Source organism: Podarcis vaucheri, assembly GCF_965113315.1.
Source record: "Podarcis vaucheri genome assembly, chromosome: 1".
NCBI classification, from domain to species: Eukaryota; Metazoa; Chordata; class Lepidosauria; order Squamata; family Lacertidae; genus Podarcis; species Podarcis vaucheri.
This window is the reverse complement of record NC_138759.1, coordinates 108,076,972-108,097,114: the sequence shown is the minus strand read 5'-3', so window position 1 is coordinate 108,097,114 and position 20,143 is coordinate 108,076,972. Positions and strand designations below refer to the sequence as shown.

The 20,143-nt window shown below is 53.3% G+C and overlaps 1 protein-coding gene across 4 annotated transcripts; it reads left to right on the top strand.

Annotated features, from left to right (window-relative positions):
• Positions 1 to 593: 593 nt before the first annotated feature.
• Positions 594 to 12,243, top strand: NR4A2 (nuclear receptor subfamily 4 group A member 2). 4 transcript variants are annotated; one of them, XM_082216204.1, is made up of 8 exons: positions 594 to 962; positions 2,756 to 2,882; positions 3,767 to 4,788; positions 6,658 to 6,787; positions 7,861 to 7,949; positions 9,222 to 9,424; positions 9,696 to 9,874; positions 10,696 to 12,243. In XM_082216204.1, exons 1-8 carry the CDS (start codon positions 936 to 938, stop codon positions 10,950 to 10,952), a joined length of 2,034 nt encoding a protein of 677 aa, XP_082072330.1. In that variant the 5' UTR covers positions 594 to 935; the 3' UTR covers positions 10,953 to 12,243. The 4 variants fall into 4 exon arrangements, with proteins under 4 accessions (XP_082072330.1, XP_082072329.1, XP_082072331.1 ...); XM_082216203.1 differs by having other exon boundaries at positions 7,861 to 8,024; XM_082216205.1 differs by lacking the exon at positions 594 to 962 and having other exon boundaries at positions 2,753 to 2,878; positions 7,861 to 8,024.
• Positions 12,244 to 20,143: the final 7,900 nt, after the last annotated feature.

Here is a 20,143-nt window from a genome sequence, read left to right as displayed (position 1 = left end):
AGATCCTCTTAAATCTCGGGGACGTGGGTTGGGGGCCCCACGTTGAGCAAAAGACCCCTGCCTTGCAGCGGGTCGGACTAGATGCCCTTCGTGGTCCCTTCCAACTCTATCATCCTAGGATTTCCTGTGAGATAAAATGAACACGCGTTGCAGCGAAGGGGCGGGAGTGGGGGAGATCTCGATTGACAGCTGTCTGGGCTCGGTCGGTGACAACAGGGGGCGGGGAGAGGGAAGTAGGCTTCTCTCTTTGTTTACAATCTCGGACATCGGGGGTGTACCAGAAGAGGAGGTGTGGGGGGCAGAAAGAGAGGGGAAAGTGGCGAGCCCTGCCCCTCTTTTGGCCCAAAGCAGCTCCCAGCTTGACAGGCGGGAAAGCAGGCAGGCAGGCAGGCAGGCGAGGCGGCGAGTTGCTTCCCACCTTAAAAGCGCCACTCTTGGTGATGTCACGTCGGAAATTTACCAAAGCGAGCGCTAGCCAACGGTACGGAGCGATCCAGCCCCTGGCCCGGCTGATTGGGCGGGCGGCACTGACGTGCACTGACGCTTGGAGACTCGAGGTGCATGTTGGCTGGGCAAAAGGGAGCCCACATAAACAAAGGCACATTGCAGGCAAGGGCCAGTCCGTCCGGCTTGCTCGCCCCGCGCTGCGCTCTCGCGCCGCACTTCCTGGAGAGAGAAGGAGTGCGTGGCGCCCGGCGCCGAGAGGAGAGACGAGGCAGGCGCGGAGGGGGCGCGCGTGCGGGAGACAGGCAGCCCGGCAGCCAAGCAGCCAGCCAGGCAGGCAGGCAGGCGGAGAGAGCGACCGAGAAGACGCCGCCGCCGCCGCAGCAGCAGCCGGGGATCGCGCGCTCTCGCTTGCTCTCCGCTCGCTCGCTCGCTCGCTTTACCTCGCCCATCCGCCCCTGGGAATCGGAGCTACTACTCCCCACCGGTGAATGAATGAAACAGCCACAGCCCAACAAGTAAGTGGATCGCGCCGGGTCTGGGGGTGGGGGGGCACTCTCGGCTTAACTGCCATCTGGATGCGCTGCCCGGGTTTCTCAAAGGCGAGGGAAAGTAGCGGGGGGGGGGGGCGAGAGACTGGAGACGTGGGGGGGGGCAAGGAAGGAAATAGTAACACGTTGTGCAGGAGGTTTTCTTCCAAATGTTCTTCCTAGAAAGAAAGACCTCGCTGTTCGGCCTTCAGGTCGGGGGTTCTTCCCACCAGTGCCCTCCCCCCTATATTCCTAACCGGCTGTTTCCACTTATTATAAGGTGGGGAAAGTCAACTTTGGGTTTAGTCTGCTCGCCTCTTCTGGACTTGGTGCCGCAACCTTGCGGGTTAAGATCCTCGGTGTGTGGGGTTTTATATTATTATTTTCTTATGATTTTGGTCCAGGGTTCAATTGGTAGAGGGAGAAAAGTTGCTGGGCGGATGTGTGTTGCTTGGGAACGACTTTGATCTCCGCCAGTTGAGAAGCTTAGCCAGCGCGTCGTCGCCTTTCAAGGTTTTATTACTGCCGGAGGTTGGTGGGGGGTTTAAATTAGTGTAACGCACGCGGCTTTGTAACACCGGGAGGGGGGATGCCGGCCCCCTGACTTAGCAGGGACGGCGCGGGAGTCGATCCGGAGAGGGAAATCCCTTCCAAATTCGGAGGAGAGCAGGAGGAAGGGGAAGAAGAAGAAGAGGAAGAAGAGGGTGTCAGGGGTTAAACTAGCTGACAGATGAAGAGACCCTTTGCTTCGGATGGAATTCGATTTAGGGCATGCCGGGGACACAGATCTGGTGTGGGCGCAAAGAGGAGAGTCCCTTTGGCGGGCCGGCTGCCTGGCTTCAGTTGTCGAACTTTCCGGCGCTGTTTTCATTGTAGATCTAGAGAAACTGTGTTTGGGGATGTAGTGGTCGGGAAAAGCCAGCCACCCTCCCGCCCCTTAGACGTGGGTCAGTTCCGAAAGCCATCCGGAAGAGTTGAGAGAGGGATCCCTTTCTCTTCAGATTTGCTACTTTGTCGGCGCGCGCGCGCGTCCCTTGGGCGCCCTTTCGCCCTGTTCCGCCTGCAGCTTCGGGGACTGTCATGGACGGAGCTGCTTTGCTCTTTAATTGCCTTGCTCATTGTGCGCGCGCGTGCCTTTTAATTAATTCGCTTTATGGCTGTTTTTCTCCTTTTCCTACAGTCCAGCGGAATTTCTAGAGGAAAGGGAAGGAGGGGGAGATGTGGGTATCGCCATTTAATGTGTGTGTGTGTGTGTGTGTGTATCTATCTATCTATCTATCTATCTATCTATAGTATATACACACACACACACAATTTCCTAATGACTGAAGTACTTCCGAGTAAGCGGTGTCAATCTTGGGGCATTTGATAATCTGTCTGCGTGTATATATGGATAGACTTAGACATACACCACTAAGAAGTAAGAGGAGGAATCAAAGCAAATTTCATTGCACTTTTGTTATATCCAGTGAGGAAAAAATGACACGCGTGACAGCTACTTTAGATTTTCTAACACAAAGCAAGTTTTCTCCTTACATCTCCACCCTCATCTGCCCACACATATTAAGGTGCCCCCAAACTTTCGGTTCCCCCTGCCCTGCCTTGGGCTTTCGAGGAAGTCCTGCTCTCTTCCCAGGGGTTGGGGATCGAGTTCCTTGGCAGCCGCATCTTACCCTCCTAGTCCTTTCCAAGTGAGGCTGAAAGAGTAACAAGTTTTTCCCCCCCTCCCCTCCTCTCCTCTCCTGTGTTTGTTTCCCTCCCGCTCTTCTTGTGCTTTCCAGGGAGCACCCGGGTCACTCTGGAGTCCGCAGCGCTTCCCTCCCGTCTTGGCAACCTGTCCCTCCATTGAATTCCGACGCTGTCCGCCTTTAGCCCCCCCGAAAACGCCTCTCACTCGGCTGAAGGTGGGTGAGTCCCTGGCTATTTGCATCCATCCATCGTCCTCCTCCAGATCCCCAAACGCTCCTTTCCTGGGGACCTGAAAACTGAGAGATGGGGCAAGTCCGGAGAGATGGGCTTAGGCACAATTTGGGGAGGGGGAGGGGAAGGGGAATGGGAAGGAGAGATCTGATGTGCAGGGAGAGAGGGAGGGGGAAATATATTGGGGCGATGTGGGGGGGGAGGGATATGCGGGCTACACCTTCCGCCGCCCAAGCACTGACAGCCATCAGACGGCCCTTGTTGGGCTTGCCTGGGGGGCTTTTCTCTGCTTAGAGGGGATCGTTCCCATCCCTCTTCCCCACGATCAGTCCTTCCTTCCCCCTCTCTGCCCCTCTTCTCTCCTCCATCCCCACCTCTACACGCCACGACCTCTTCCCTACCTCTTTCTCTGCCTGACCCACCTCCCCATCGCCCAGCTCCCTGTCTCTCCCTCTTCTTCTTCTTCTTCTACTCCTACTCCTCCTGCTCCTCTCTCTGTCCATCTTCCCCACTGCAGCCTCCCTTTTGCTGCCAGCTTTTTTCGCCCTGCCGGTGGGCCACGTCAAACTTTCTCCTTCCTCCGCTCTTCTGTCCTGCCATCTCAGCCCGGCTTTCTCCCCTTGCTGCCCCACTTCCCACTTCCCCTCCTCCTCCTCCTGCGCCCTTCATCTTCTTCCACCCGAACCCCATTCCCCGACGTGAGGGCGGTGGTTGGTGGGGAGGGGGGGCGCAAGGAGGGAGCTTGGCGGTGTGGGCGGGCGGTGTGGGCGGCTGGGTTTTCCCCTTCGGGGGCTTGTTGCTGCGCAGCAGCTAACCACCCTGACCCCCCAGCTGAGCCATGTTGTTGTTGTTGTGCCGTGTCTCGTTTGCAGCCATGCCCTGCGTCCAGGCTCAGTTCGGGTCCTCGCCGCAAGGAGCCAGCCCGGCCACGCAGAGCTACGCTTACCACCACTCGGCGGCTGCCGGGGAGTACAGCTCGGACTTCTTAACGCCCGAGTTTGTCAAGTTTAGCATGGACCTGACCAACACTGAAATCACTGCCACCACTTCTCTCCCCAGCTTCAGTACGTTCATGGACAACTACGGCGCCGCCGCCGCCGCAGCCGCCGCGGGCTACGACGTCAAGCCGCCTTGCCTGTACCAAATGCCCTCGCAGCCGCCGCCGCCGCCTCCGCCACCCCCACCGCCGCCCCCGCCACCCTCCATCAAGGTCGAGGAGCTGCCCCTGCACGGCCACGCGCACGGCTACCCCCCTCCGCCGCCCCAGCAGCCGCCGCCGGCCGCCGGGCCGCAGCAGCCCGACGAGCTGGCCGTCTACTACAAGCCGTGCTCGTCGCCGCCAGCCCCGACCGCGGGCTTCGCCCCCGGGCAGAGCGTGTGGGACGAGGCGGGGCCCCTGCACGGCTTCCACCACCACCACCATCACCACCACCATCACCACCACGCGCAGGCCTACGGCGGAGCGGCGGCCGTCGGGGGCGGCGGCGGCGGCGGGATGCACAAAGCGGTGGCCCCGACGGCCGTGCCGCGCCTCTCGCTCTTCTCCTTCAAGCAGTCTCCGCCAGGCACGCCAGTGGGCAGCTGCCAGATGCGCTTCGACGGGCCCCTGCACACCCTGCCGCTCAACGGCGAGCCCGGCGGGCCCCACCACCATCACCACCACCACGACGGGCAGCCCTTCGCCCTGCCCAACCCCATCCGCAAGCAGGCTGCCGCCGTCGGCTTCCCCGGGCTGCAGATCGGGCACGCTTCGCAGCTCCTGGATGCCCAGGTGCCGTCGCCGCCCTCGCGGGGCTCGCCCTCCAACGAGGGGCTCTGCGCCGTCTGCGGGGACAACGCTGCCTGCCAGCACTACGGCGTGCGCACCTGCGAGGGCTGCAAAGGCTTCTTCAAGGTGAGATGCTGCTGCTAAGGAGCCGCGACAGGGGGCGGGGGGAGGGCTTCTGTGTCAGTGGTGATGGAGGAGGAGGACCAGATTTTGCGCCGGCCGTCTCTCCAGCTGCCGAGCCGCTAGCGCAGCTCTCCATCCCTGCATCCCTCCCTCCCCTGTATCTATCCTGTCCTCTGTGCCCATCCATCGCTCCTTCCTCCAAGGCACTGATGGATAGATCCCTTCTTCGCTCTCCCAATCTAGGCCGAGGCCCCGCCCCCGCAAATTGGAATCCACACCTGGCTGTTTTAGCCTGGTATGATAATTGCCACTCCGCATTAGACGCCCGGCCTTGGACAGCCCTGAAAGGAACGAAGCCCTATGGCGGGCAGCCTCACACTTGCGCTCAGGGTTCATGAACCCAGAATAAACTTCAGTCCTGGCTCTCTTCCCTTTGCATCCTAAAGAGAGGCAAGCTGGTAATCGCGCCAGGCGTCCCAGCGCGCATAGATAGGATCGGGCCCTATTCAAGCGGCATAAACTCTTCGAACCAGTTCGCGACTCACCTGTCCCCAAATCTCCTTCGAATCCTTGACTTGAGAAAGTCACAGTTTAAATCACCTTTTTGGTCTCCCTACGTGGGAATATTGACACGCGCTTCAGAAACGCCAGACGCTTATATTCCTAGCTCAGATCTTTACAATCGCCCCTTTTAGTCTAAACTCTCTGCCAAAAGTAGAGATTTGGGGGTTCCCCTCCCCCACCCCGCGTTTCCCAGCCGTCGGAAGAGTTGGCCAAGCGCAACTTTATTTATTTATTTTCTTGTTGACCACGCTTTTGTCCTACTCTGTTGCTGAATATGTTAAGGACGGACAATCCGTTACGGCGGATAATCTTTATGAAAGTGGGAGAAGTGGGGAAGAAACCCCACCCAGCTCCTCTGTCGCCAGGGTTTATTGTTGGCACTGCTCCTGGGCACTGCGGAGACCACAAGGGCCAAAAGACGCCCGGTTGCTTGACCAAGGGAGTCAGGAAAAATCAGGATTTCGGAGACGTGCTTTTGGAATCAGGGGAGAGAAAGCGCCACCAAGCCCCAGACCTCTTTCTCTGCCCCAACCCGACTCAAAGCATACCAGTGGGATCAAGCCAAACCAGGAATTTAGGAGCGCACTCCGGCGCTGTTGGATGAGGGTGGGTTTTTAATATTTTAATGCGCTCGACGCTGCATCCTGAGGCCTGCTCAGAATCTCTACAGGTAGCCCATCACCTGGGGAAAAGAGGAAGGAAAAACTGTGGTCCATGTGTCAGAAAGTCGCTGTCCTCCCCAGGCAGCTTTCGTCGCCCAACCCACTCTCTTTAAAACAACAACAACAACACCATTTCCCTCCTTCCTCTCCCTAAAGGAGAGGCGAACAGAGGCCGGGCGGGCGGGCGAAGGGAGCTATTTGCATGCGCTCGCCTTTTGCCTTCGGATTGAAATTGGTTAGGACAGAGAACCGTGTCTAAGCTAACCAAGTGGAACGGAATTCCCTATGGTCAAATTAAGTGATCTCTTTATTTCCCCCATTCTGATTGAATAATCTTATCATTTGAAAGAGAGAAGGTCTCGGAGGAATGTAAATAATATGAATGCCCACGGATTTGTATTTACCGAACGTCTCCTCTCTCCTCCGCTTGGCATATCAAGCATCGGCAAGGAGCTGCGGGGCCGGCGCGCTCGCTTCCCATTTGTTTCGAGATAAATGCCTTGGAAAAGAAGAAGGGCTGGAGGGGAAGGGGAAGGCGAGCGAGAGGGGGTGGGAGGGGGAAATGGCGAGGCGCTGTGCAGGGAATTTAACCGAGGGTGCCTCCTTTGGACTCCCCCACCCCAATCTCCTCCCCTCTTTTCCGCAGCGCACCGTCCAGAAAAACGCCAAGTATGTTTGCCTAGCGAATAAAAACTGCCCCGTGGACAAACGCCGCCGGAATCGGTGCCAGTACTGTCGCTTTCAGAAGTGCCTGGCAGTCGGCATGGTCAAAGAAGGTACCGCTTGCGGGGGGGGGGGCTGCCGGGATGACTGGGAGCGGGAGGGGGGGCGGGCTGGTCCTCGGAGTAGCCACCAGCCACAGCTGCGAGAAGGAAGCGCGGACACGCACACTTCCTTTCCCGTTCGCCACGTCGGAGAACGTCCGCGTCCCAGCAGCGTTCGGGCCTTATTCAGTCCTATGCAAACGAGTGCAAGCCTGGGGAGGCTTTTCAGTAAACCTGCAGAGATAGCGGAGAGCTCTGGGACCCTGGTCCTTCGACGGCCACAGTCGAGCGCCTACACACACTGACTCGCAGGGGAATCTCCCAGAGAAGTAAATAAACAGGCAAGCAGAGGCCTTAACTGCCCAGGGAGCTTAGGATGACATCGAAGAAGCAGAGGCAGTTACTGGTTCCTCTCTGGAACCGGATGGCCTTCATCCTAGACGTGAAGGGACCCAGGCATAGGTTCCTTACGTCTAAGATGTGAAGGATGAGGCATCCCAGGGCAAAGAGAGTCGAGGCGGGGTTGGGATTTTGCCTAGGCTCAGATGCACTCTTTCCTAAATAAGAATGTCATTCATATCATGGCTAAGGCCAGGGCTTTTCCCCCCAGGGGTAAGTCACCGGAACTCTCGGGTGAGTGCCAGCACCTCTCAACTGGGAAGTGTTTAGAGTGAGTTCCGGCACCTGTTTTTCTAGAAAAATAGCACTGGCTAAGACCGAACAAAATGCTGAGGCCCATTCCTGGCTCACAGAAGCTACACCGCTCCACCCCAATTTCAGAGTCGAGATTTCCATCCACAAGGATGTTTACTGTACACTGGTGGTTCCTTTTAACAAGCAACTTTTGCTCCCGCGCGCACATACGCACAAGACGAAAAGCAAATAAAGGAATATTCATTCAGTGGGAACTCTGGACACCTTTGTGTTGGAGGCTTCCTGGTGCCGTCGAAGAGATTATGGGCACTGCATGGGGGGGGGGAGGCGGAGGTGGCGGTCGCGTAAGGGATGTCAGGGCTTCTTCGCTTTCCTGTTCAGAAGCTGCTCCCTCTCTGGCCGGGCGAGTTGACCAGCTCTCTCTTTTGCAGTGGTTCGCACAGACAGTTTAAAAGGCCGGCGGGGTCGCTTGCCGTCGAAACCGAAGAGCCCCCAGGAGCCCTCTCCCCCGTCGCCCCCGGTGAGTCTGATCAGTGCCCTGGTGAGAGCCCATGTCGACTCCAACCCGGCTATGACCAGCCTGGACTATTCCAGGGTAAGCTGGAGACAACATTCGCCGAAGGGTCCGCCTCGCGGGGGGACGCGCTGAGCACGCGGCTAGTCCGTAGCGAGGCCATTTCTCTTTTTGGGAGGAGAGAGACCCTTTGCCCTAAAGCTGTTGCCAAGAAACCGCGGGGATATTGGAGGACTGCTCTTAAGATACGTCAGGGCCGAGGGGCCGAGGATTGTGGTGTGGGTCGGGGGCAGGGGTGGATGTGAGGGGGAGGTTTACGCCTTAGAAGCAACGCCTTGCCCCCATCTGCTTCTAAGAGAGGCCTTTGATTCCGCTAGGATTTGCTTAGGATGCTTAGGGAAGTGAATCAGGAAAGATCTACTCTCGAAGTAACGGCGAGTAGGACCGGCCTGTTAGGCCTGATCCTCAAAGTCATTATTGGAGACAGCACATACACTGGCCTTAGTGGAGTTCCTTATCCGAAATGCTTTGGGGAGCTCATTCAGGGTATATATTTTGGCTCGTTCTGGTTTGTGGGGGAAGAGAGAGGAGGGTTTGCCGATTGGGATCTCCCTCTTTCCCTGTCCATACCGCATAACGCTAGCTTTATTATTATTATTATTACCCGGTCCTTCTGTGCTTCTGCACCCCAACAGGGACACGACACACGTGTATATGTCTGAATAATGAAAATTAAATAAAATGATGGGGACAGACACTTGCGTGGATGTGTTTTATCTTCTTAGACATATGTGCTTATACAAGTGTGTGTGTGTGTTTCACGACACATACGGGCTTGTGTGTACAAGAGGATTCATTCCTAGTGTCACCGTCGCACCCATCCCACGACACTCGCCTTTCCAGAGGCAAAAAAATAAAATCAGGGGCTGCTTGGATTTCCCCTCCTGGCGGGTCCTTCGGGGCGCTTTCCCAGGGCGCCTCTGCTAAGCCGACCCTTCTTGGCCACGGCAATTTCCACCTTCCTAGCACCACCCCTAATTGAATTAATTGCCCTGGAACATCTTAATTTCCTTACTGGTCAGAGCGAGGTTTAATTGTTATAAAAACCAGGCTCCCCTCCTCGGAATGGGGTTAGCAATTTCACGGGCGATATATTTTAGAGAACCTCATTAAATTGCTGGGGTCTCTTCCTCTCTCTCTCTCCTTCCTCCCCCACTTGCCTTCCCTTCCCATCTTTCCCCATCCGTTTCTCTTTCTTCTCCGGAATGGCGACTCCAGTTCCAGGCTAACCCGGACTATCAGATGAGCGGCGACGACACGCAGCACATCCAGCAGTTCTACGATCTCTTGACTGGCTCCATGGAAATCATCCGGGGCTGGGCGGAAAAGATCCCCGGCTTCACCGATCTCCCCAAACAGGACCAGGACCTGCTCTTTGAATCCGCTTTCTTGGAGCTCTTCGTCCTGCGGTTAGCCTACAGGTAGGCAAAAGGAGGCAGAGCCGGGACAATTAAGCAGGGATCGGAGGCGGCGCAGTCCTGGGTGTTTGCACGCGCCTGTGGGTGTGTGGATGGATGCTTGCCTGCCAGTCGGATGAGAAAATCCTGAGCCGTTCAAGGTCCGCTGAGCTGCGTTTTATTAACTCCTCGGTAATTAGGTGCCTCTTAAGCCCTCCGTTTATTGCTCGGCGAGTAATTAGTTGTTTGCCTCTTTCTCTCTGTCTCTCCGCCCCTGGGTGAACTCCTCCGGCAGATCCAACCCGGTGGAAGGCAAGCTGATCTTTTGCAACGGCGTGGTCCTGCACCGGCTGCAGTGCGTCCGCGGCTTCGGCGAATGGATCGACTCGATCGTGGAGTTCTCGTCCAACCTGCAGAACATGAACATCGACATCTCCGCCTTTTCCTGCATTGCTGCGCTGGCCATGGTGACAGGTGAGCTTTGGGCTCCTACCCCCCCAATCGGTTCCCCCCCTCCAGATTCATTAATTTGGAAGAAGTACTGCGTCATCCCACCCATCATTATAAGTGAGCCATGCAAATCAGAATCCGCACTTCGCTTGCAGTCTTACAACCCAGGACGGTCTGTCTCGTATTTGTACAATTTGCTAAGGCAGAGTTAGAATTGCCATATATAAACCAGAAACCTTTCATTCAGCATTTTAAAGTCCACAATACTCACCGCAACACTTTCCACCTGATTCCTATGATAATACAGTATTACCATACATTCGTCATTAGAATGCCTCCTTCGCCAATAAACTCCTGCATTTTATGCTGGATTGAGCGAGGATATTTATGGACTTCTTATCCCTAGCCCCTTTCAGATCTGCCTTGAATGAATCCGGAATAACAACTCTGCTCTCACGATTGCAAATATAGAAAATGCAAGGCACAAAACCATCCTCAGACAGTGCGTGTTCGTGTTGAGCTATTGCTACACAGTTAGACCCTCTTGCACACTCAAAAGTGCTAATCTGGTCTGTTGACACCCGATACGGTGTGCCCAAGAAGTTGGACAGTGCCATTTTTACACGTGCCTTCTCAAAAGAGATTCTCCGAGATTTACACCCAGGTGAAGTGCCTAGCCTTTGCAAGCTAGGGCACAGCTAAAGTGGAGAGTTGCTTCTTCCTGGTATTAAGGAGCTGCAAGTTTGCGTCTTCTAGGCAAGGCCTGATGGCCACACACACACACACACACACACACACACACACACACACTGCGTCCAGTCTAATAAGCCCCTTGTCTCTTGCAGAGAGGCACGGCCTGAAGGAACCCAAGAGGGTGGAGGAACTGCAGAACAAGATTGTCAATTGTCTCAAGGACCACGTGACTTTCAACAACGGCGGCTTGAACCGGCCCAATTACTTGTCCAAACTGCTGGGCAAGCTCCCGGAACTGCGCACGCTTTGCACGCAAGGCCTGCAGCGCATCTTCTACTTGAAACTCGAAGACTTGGTGCCACCGCCGGCAATAATCGACAAACTTTTCCTGGACACGCTACCTTTTTAAAATAAAAGAGAGAGGGAGAGAGAGGGAGAGAGAGAAAAAAATGAAAGAAAGAAAGAGACACAGAGAGAGGGAAGGACTCTTCTTTGCCGCTGAGCTTTCCAAGTGAAGAACTTTCAAAGCCTGGAAGAGAGGGGGAAGAAAGGAAGGAAGGAAGGAAAGAAAGAAGGAAGCAGATGAAGGGGCCTGACTAAGACACCTGGTCCGCGAGGAGCACCTATGGGTGCTGTTGGGCTCCCATCCCTTCAGACTGTGGTTGGCCTCTCCTGAAGGACAGAGACTGGACATTGGGGTGGGGGTCTCTCTCTATAGGCACCCTGGATCCCGTTCCTTGGACTGCACACAAATCCCATGGTACAAGCTTTTTATTATCGCCTAAAACAGACAAACAGTATCCTTCATACATCCCGGTCTCCCCGAAACAAAACAAAAAAAGGGAGGGGGGGAAACAGAATTTCCTACTGCTATTATGGTGATGATGATGATGGTTATGATGAAGGACTTTTTGAGATAAGGAAGCTGAGCCTTAGCTACTGCGGAAGGCGAGTGTACTAAGGGAACCCACCTAAGACTTTTTTTATATATATAAAAAAACATTTTCTGCTGTAAAGGAAAGCTGTAATATATATATAGACGACCAGTTAAGGTGTGGGGAGGGAGACGGGGGCGGCATGAATCGACAGAAGGCGAAGGATTGTACATTTCACCAGATGCGGTTTGGCTTTTTCTTTCTTTCTTTTTAAAAGGAAAACAAAAAAACTATTCTGTGCCTATTTATGAATAAGCTATTAAAACCGATTCTAATAATAATAATGATAATAATAAATTTTTTTAAAAAGAGAGTTGGGGGGAGGAGAAAGTAAAGAATAACGAGAATCAATCAAAGGAGCTTGAATAAATAAATAGATAGAAGTTGACGATTCAAGACCTAATCGAGAGAAAGCAGGGCCATTCTAGGAGGACCACGTTTATTATAGGCACTTGCTATTTCAGTAATGTCTATATTCTATAAATAGTAATTTCAGACACTATGTAGTCTGCTAGATTTTATAAAGATTGGTAGTTCTCTAAGAAGCCTCGAACGTTTTTCTCAATTGTAAAATAAGTGGGCACACGTGTTACACAAATCCAAACAGATTCTTCCTTCCTAAAACCCCAACCTGCCCACTTCCCGGAAAAAACAAAACACCTTTCGCCAGGGACCCCTATTTCCCGTCTTTGTAAACACCGTCCGGCATTCCTTGTTTGTAAGTGTCGTATGTATTGTTGATGCTGATTAAAAGAAAACAGTTTATATCTTGATTATTTTGTTGTCTGAAGCGGAGCCAAGTCTTGCATGCCACAAGCGTTTTCACCGTTTCCAGAGTGCTTATATCTCATATACAGAACTCCCTGGAAATTAACTGAGCACTTTGAATTTTTATTTCGGGAGTGTTCGGGTTTTGGTTTTTTGGGTTTTTTTGGAGGGGGTGTGAGGGGTTGGGAAAAGGTGTATATTTTTCTTTTTGAAAAACAAATGTCTAAAATTGTCGGTTAATATATTATTTTACATTTCAGTAAGGAAGTTTTTTAATATATATCTATATATATAATGCCATATTCTGTAGTTTTTCTTTTTCTTTTCTTTGTATATTTCCAGGAGGGCACTTCCTTAAGTTTCTGCCTCCTCTCCACCCCACAACCCCACCCCGCCCCTCTCCGTTATGGTGTATGACAGTTAGCCTTGGACATTTTATCCCTAAAAACTCTTTCTTTGAGAAAGACAATTTTAATGTTTACAGCAAATAAATCCATGTAAACGAACAGAATCCAGTCTTTTTTCTGTCTAATCAAAGGGCAGCCTCCACGCCCATATAGGGAGCTGGCAGTGACATTAATAATAAACAGCACCTATTTTTTTTTAATTTGCTGCTGCTGGGATTGTTGCTCTTGTGATGGTTATATTTTTGAATGTTAAAAAGCGGTGCTGTGATTTCGGAGACGGAACTTGCAGTCTCAAGTGGAGACTGGCGAGGCGAAGACCTCGCGAGCTGCCTTCTTCCTCTGCTTGATTTCTCTGCAGATTTCTTGCCACCTTATTTCAACCCTGCCACTAGAAGCCTAGGGTCACATGCGCTGCTATTTAAATGGCCCGTTGATAAAGGGAAATAGATTGCGCTTGGTTAAATGGCTTCTGCAACGGAGCTTGTATGTCTCTCTCTCTCTCTCTTGCGCGCGCGCCTCGTCATAGTCAGATTTGCAGCCCGATCCTAAGCAGGTCCACCAGGCAGCTGAGTTCAAGGAGGTTGTGCTGCAAAAATAAACGTCCTTAGGATCGGCTTGTATCTTTCTTCTGAGAACTTATTTAGAACCGGAGTAGTTATTTCCCTTTCCCTAAGGGTTAAATTTGGAGAAATGGATATTGGAAACGGCGTGTGCATGTGTGCCCGGGCCCAACGAAATGTTTAGCGTGTTTTACTCGGAAGTAAGTCCCACAGAGTTCGAAGGGGCTGGCTCTAAAGTAACTGTGAAACAGTTAACTATAAAGAGAATAGGAAATGAATGCTCCAATTTCTTTCTCTGGAATAAAACCCCATTGCATTCAGCAGGATTTACGGCCGAGTCCATAATAAGCTTAGGATCGGATTGCATCTCTTGTCGAAGTCTTTAGGATCCGGGTTTTCAGTAATCTGATCTGCTAAGCCTCTAGATGCTCTTAGTTTTAGCTTCTGTAGATTAGTCTTGTGATGTGCATTGCAATTCCTCCTTGAATAAAATGCTGCTATTATTTTTAAAAGAATCAACGCAGCTTATTAACGTGGTAGTGAAAGATTATTCTGAAGGGAGCGCGCTACGAAGAAAGCAAGAAATGATTTAAATAAGTGACATCTTTGGGCATTTAAAAAGAAAACTAGTTGCGCCCTTCCTTCGCCCTCCCCCCAACCCTTTCTCAATTAATCAGAGTTCCGGGATGCGGTGGCAAGTTACTCCAGACCCTAAATAAGTCTCTGGGCGGGGGAAGCAGTATTGCGGAAAGAGAGAGTGGTTTTACGAGAGGATCTTGACCCGGGGAAATGTAATGTATCTAGCCTAATTTTGTGGGGAGAGCTTTTATCGAACTGAATGTGGGTTATTTCAGGAGGAAGGTAAAGAGAGCCCGCCCCCTCCCTTCCCTGCTCTCTTCTAAGGAAGAGAAGCCCATAACCCTTCATCAATGGGCACGTCTGTTTTGGATCACAGGAGCAGCGGTCATTGCTTCCGCCCGCGCGCACTTTCTGGGCATGTCAGCCAGACAGCAAGCGGATTCTTCTCCTTTCAGAGGAGAAAGGTGGAAGGTGGCATGTGAACTTTGGAGAGGAAACCTAGGGGCGGAACAAGAATAAATCCCATTCCAAGAGAGAGAAATCTGGGGGAAGGGACGTCGTTCAGTGGCAGAGAACCTGCTCCCCACATGGAAAGAGCCCCATAGTCAATCCCAAGCAGAGCCAGGTAGAACTTGGAAGAGCCTCAGACTGACACCCTGGACAGCCGCTGCCTGCCAGTGCGAACAATACTGGGCTAGGTATGGAGGAGGGGTCTGGCTCAGTATAATTCAGATTCCTCTTTTCCTGTCTCCATCCTTGGTCTTGGGATGACTGGACGCAGGAGCGAGGAATTTACCTCCTGAGCGCGTCTACTCGGAACCAAGTCCCATTGAGTTCAGTGAGGCTTATACCCAGGTAGGTGGGTATAGGATTGCACCCACTCACTTACCCGGGAGTGAGCTCCACGAAGTGCATAGGATTGCGCTGTTTTCCTTGTTGGCCAATCCCAAGGCTCTCCTGCAGTGCCCTCTCTCCCGATTGGCTATGGGGACGTTCCATTCCCGATGGGATGTCGTCGAGGCGCTCTGTGCCCCGGGGCAATTCCAGCGCCCAGGTTCTCTTTGGGGCGGCCGATCCATCACTTACTTCTCCGTCTATTTACACGGCGCGGGAGGGAGGGCAGCGAAGGAGAGACAGAGGCATCTTTCCCAGGTGCAATACCTTGGGGAGACAGCGCGCAGTTTCCCCAAACCCTGGGGAGGCGCTCCCGGTAGTCCCTTCTCCCCTCACCCCCTCGCAATCCCCTGGGCGCGCAGAGGGGAAACTGTGAAGGACTGCGGATTACATTTTCAGTTCCAGGGGTTCCCCTCCCCCAATAATCTCCCCCTCCTTCCTGGCCGCCAGAAAAGAAAAAGGCAATCTAAGTGCACAACACATCTTAAGAGAGGGCAGCACGCGGAGTTCCTCAATCTCTCCGGGGATTGTCCAGGAAGTTAGAGACCTGGGATAATTTTGTTGAGTCCTTATCGCCATTAAATCTCCCCCACCACCATGCCACCCACCCTACCGAAAGCAGGGGTTCCTATTCAGAAAATGCCTGGCCGGCGTGGATACAGCACCCCCCGAAAATACTGCAGTAATATGAGCAAGGAAGGAAGATGATGGTGTGGTAAAGCGTGGTATTATTCCCTCCTCCCCTTTGCATGCAGGGCTTTTAGGTTTAAGGGGACTATTGCCTACCCTTCCCAATTCGTGGTGTGGAAGGTGAGCAGGTAGTAAGTATTCCGGATTAACTAATGCGGAGTACAAAGCATGTGAGAGCTCCGTTGCACGCGGAGATCCTTTCCTGTAAAAACAAGCAAGCAAACAAACAAACAAACAAACCCAAGGGATGCAATTGAACAGGTAAGAAGAAAGTTCCGTTTCCAGGACGGGGCAGCCCTAGCAAGGCTAGGAGAGGACCCCGAGGCTCTTTCCATTGGGCGCTTCACCCCACCGCCACGGCCTCCTGGAGGCCAGAGGCTGAACTCTCCCGTGCCTCGGGGAGTTCGCAGCCTTACCTCTGGCGGGGCTAGAGGGGAAGCTGCTGCAAAGGGAATAATTCCCTTTGTACTTGAGCGAGCTTCTGTCTCGGCTCGGCCTGAAAGCTGGGGACGCAGCGAGGGGCTTCGCCTGAGCTTTTGATTTAAGGATCCACTTGCGCGCCTGGCTCTCAAGGCTGAAAATAAACAGGCCCTTCTCCCAGTCGCAGATCTCTCGAGAGGCTGCCAGCCTGGTCACGAGTCCTGCGTAGGGTAACCCCGGGGTAATTGACTCCTATTTGCCTGAATAGGATTACCCCCGAGGGAAGCAGTGGGTGTGCGTGTGGGGACTGCTTCCCATTATCTTGAATGGGGATTACCTTGGAAGAAGCGATAGGGGGGCACGACTGGTTCCCATGATCTTGAATGGGGGCTTGCCTCGGGGAAACGGATTCCCATTACCCTGAATGGGATTTACCCCGAGAGAAGTTTTTTTTTTGTGTGTGTGTTTTTAGGGGTGCGAACTGACTACCATGAGCTTGAATGGGACTTAACCCGGAAAGGAAGGAAAGGGTTTGGGGAAGTGTATGACCGGCGAGTTACTCTCTCTGACCCCAAGCAGATTTCTGGATAAGGGAAACCGACTTCGTGGTCCCGCTGTCTGTTTCTTCCTGGGCAGGCCTGTCCCTTGGCTCATGTCATAACAGCGGGGGCCCTCGGGCGGTCCCTGGGGACCGGAGACGTGACCATCCGCCCTCATCACAACACAGGGAAGCTTCCTTCCCCGGCGCAAAAGGGGGCCAGAGAGTGAGTAGGCGGGCGCTCGAGGAGCCATCTTCCTCCCCCCGCCCCCCCGAATGGGAGACCCGGTTGGGCAACTGGTCGCAGCTGAGGCTGCCCTACCTGTTGCGCCGGACGCCCTTCCGCGTTGCCCAACCTTTTCTGGCCGCTGGACGGCGGAGACTCCCGCACCTATCCCGACCCCCGCGGACCATTCCATTCTCGCAGCCAAAGGGGATGTGCGTAATGAGCCACAGCACGCAGGGCGGGGTCGGGCCAAACGGCCTCCCTCCTCCACCTTTGAGAAATCAACCCACCTGGCCTTCTGCGAGGAAAGGGATTTTATTCATGCTGTAAGCAAAAAGGGCGCTCTCGCCCTGTGCCATTATGATTTTTATTTTTAAGAGATTTTTTATTTATTTAAACACAGATAATTTCCAACACGATGGGGGGGGGGGGGAGCCTGCCTAGCTGAGGAAACCGGGTGGAGAGTTGATATCCGTATCTGACAGATATGGATATTTTGTTTCCCTTTGTGGAAAGTGAAATCCTGGACCGATTTTCCTCCCTTCCTTTGCCACCTTGCTCTCCTGACCCCTTGGCCAGTCTTTTGTTGAGTTCAACCTCCTTAAGTATACACCCCTAGGTGAGAGCGCTCCTTTCCGCAGAACCTGGCGCCGTTGCGCTTTGCTCAAAACTTGCGCTACAAGTGAATGACTCCCCCATCAGCGCACAAACCACACGTGGCCAGAAACTATGGCCCCTGCCACTACTTCGGGCGGGGGCGGGCAGTTGGGGCGGGGAATCTCCCAAATGCCTCAGCAAGCCCATCAAAAGCTGTGGCTTTTTTTAATAAAAAAAATATTTTATTTTTGCTTTCTTTCCATCCACCGCATACGCGCAAGGATTCCCGCATCCCAGTCGAACGGCAGCGCAAGGTTTCAAAGCCCTTCCCAGTTACTGCCACCGGGAACCAGTCGTATGTGTATTTGCAACCTTTCTCTTCCGTGCGCCTACGAACTGCTTTGCATTTCCTAAATCACAACCTGGCTAGCGATCTCTCTAAAAGGCCACTTTGAATGAGTTTCACAGGTGAGCACCTGAGTCCTGCCCGTTTCCCCCTCTTCTCCCCGCCACCTCTTCTTATCCCACAGTCAGTGCGGAAGATGCATATAAATAGCCCCACTCTCGAACAAAAAAACAACTTCATTTTTGCTGGGCGCCACAAAACCCGTCCAGGTAGGGCAAATCCTCTTTTTTTCAGACGAGGAAGTGCTTGAGAGATTGTGACAGCGGTGACATTCGGGCTGAGCCTGAGAGATAAGAGTGGCAGGTCTGATCTGGCGGCGGGTTCAACACCGGGCGTCTCTGTATTCACTGGACCACAGCGACAGGCAGCCAGTCGAAGCAGAAGAGGGCTTTGTTCCGGCTCCCTTCACAGTTACGCATCTTGCACGACCAGCCACAGCCACGCTGAACACCCTACACAACTATTCGAGTTGCTGGGAGGGAGGCCTGTTTTCTTTCACGTCTGGCCTCCCAAGTCTCCGCGCCTTCTGTTTCTGCCGCGGAATAACCGAGCTCTTTTCGAACAATTCGAATTGAGGAGGGGCGTGGCTTGCAGAGAGCGCTTCCAATTGGAGGTCCCGCGATCCGAAGCTGCTCTCCATCCGCGAGTCTCTCCTCCGCCCTCGGAGAACTGGCTGGATGCTGGCAGAACTGATACTACTCACAACACAGGGCCCAATCCACTCAGAGTTATGCCTCTTTTATAAATCCCGCTGAGTTCACCGGTGGTGGGGTAGGGTGGGGTGGGATGTATCTGACCTTTCATAGTGAAATCAACGGAGACTTAGGTCGCAATCCGAGACCCGCTTGCCTGAGAGTAAGTCCCGTTGAACTCAACGGGACTTACTTCTGAGTAAACAGGCATGGGATTGAACTGTTGCAAAGAGCTTCACTTTGGCTGGATCCTGCATCAGTTGCCAGGAGGTCACAGGGCGAAAACCCCCTTCAGCTATGTCACCGTAATTTGGATGACCGCTGCAAGGGGATATTTGAAGGAAAATCCCAGTTGCATCCTCGATTGATCTTACTGGCGTTGGTTAGGAATTTAAGTCCGACCGAGGCCCATAGGGTTTACTCTCAGGTAAGCGCGCCCAGACTTGCAGCCTGTCTCTGCAACCCTCCTAAACTCGGGTCTGAACTCGGTCTCAACTCGGTAGGGATGAGTCCCGAGTCAACGTGTTCAGGATCGCTCAAACAGCAGCGCGTCAGTCTCGTTGGACTCCCAAAAGTGCTTTAGGATCAGGCGCATCGGAAGGGCTGTTTGGGGATGGACGGGTTTTTGGAAAGGCAGACACCTGCCTGTGTTTGTCAAGCTTTTCAGCAAAGAAGCAGCCAGGAAAACCATATTGAAACCTTGAAATGCCAGGGAATGGAACTCAAGATGAAACTCATGTTCTTAGACAGATGGAGGCTTATTGCCTAGTACTCGGTAAGATGCGCAGCTGTCGGGGCCCGCGAAGGCTCGGCGAAGAGCGGATCGAAGGCTCTCCTTCTCCATCCATCCATCAGGCGTAACCACAGCCGGCGCAGGGAGCCCGGCTTGCCCCGGCGAGGCCTGCGCGTCAGTCCCAACTAAGCAGGAGCTATGGCTGCGGGTGAATGGCAGCCTCTGTTCCCCACTGGTTAGAAAAGGAGAGCGGGAGGAGGGGAATAATGAGGAAGAGCGATGCCACTGGAACCTCGGCTCACCTGCGGCCCAGAGGACCCTAGCTTTCTCTGTTTCGTCTGGCTGCACCCATTTTTTTTTAAAAAATATTATTTTGCAAAAGGAGGCTGCAACTGTTACCAGGGGGGCGGGAGAAAGGCTCCTTAAGGAAATCTCCCATCCCCGACGCCTCTCCATTTTTAGCCAAATCGTGCCCCAATAGCCTGCTAAAAACAGCATCTAAGGGGCGCCCCAAAGGCGAATGGACCCCCTCTCTGTTATTCCACCAATGAGTTCTGCGCAATGCACACCGCACTTGAAAACCAGAAGAGGCGTATTTCTCAGCAACTGGGCATAGGATCGGGTCAAAGGGAAGCACATTTCCTGGGAAGGAGCTACCCCTGAAAAATATGAATGGGACTGGGCTGCGCGTGTGAAAAGCCCCCTGCCACACTGCTCTTGCGCAGGCAGTTCATTTCGATGGAGCTTGGCCAAGGGAGAAGCTCCTGCTGGGTACGCGGGTGGTAAAAGCCGCAGCGTTGGGTGGTAGATCGCCTGGTACTCCGTGCGATCGCCTTCCCCGTTAAAGCACACAGGATCGGGCTGTAGCTATGTGGGTCACAATCCCACCAATCGCACCACATCTGCTACAAGAATATTTTTAAACTTAAAATTGTCTTGATGGTGAATGGCATCTAATTTAAAATTTAAATTTCAAAGGGGGAGTCTGCGACTGAGATCTTGTATCCGGGGTAAAAGTTCCACTGCGGGGAAAAGAGGAGACTTAATTTCTGCAGCGCGTAAGGCTAAGGAGGCAAAAGTGCTTAAGTCTAAAACTAGCCTAGGGCGGACATCACGATCGCAGGGGAAATGAACAGGAGAGATTCGCTCTTTTCC

What these genes read in the sequence shown, in the direction of transcription:
- NR4A2 (XM_082216203.1), top strand. Translation starts at nt 936, where the DNA reads ATGAATGAAACAGCCACAGCCCAACAA. An exon ending in GCTGCAAAGGCTTCTTCAAG is followed by an intron (nt 4,789 to 6,657) that starts GTGAGATGCTGC and finishes TCTTTTCCGCAG; the next exon opens with CGCACCGTCCAGAAAAACGC. An exon ending in CCAGCCTGGACTATTCCAGG is followed by an intron (nt 8,025 to 9,221) that starts GTAAGCTGGAGA and finishes TGGCGACTCCAG; the next exon opens with TTCCAGGCTAACCCGGACTA.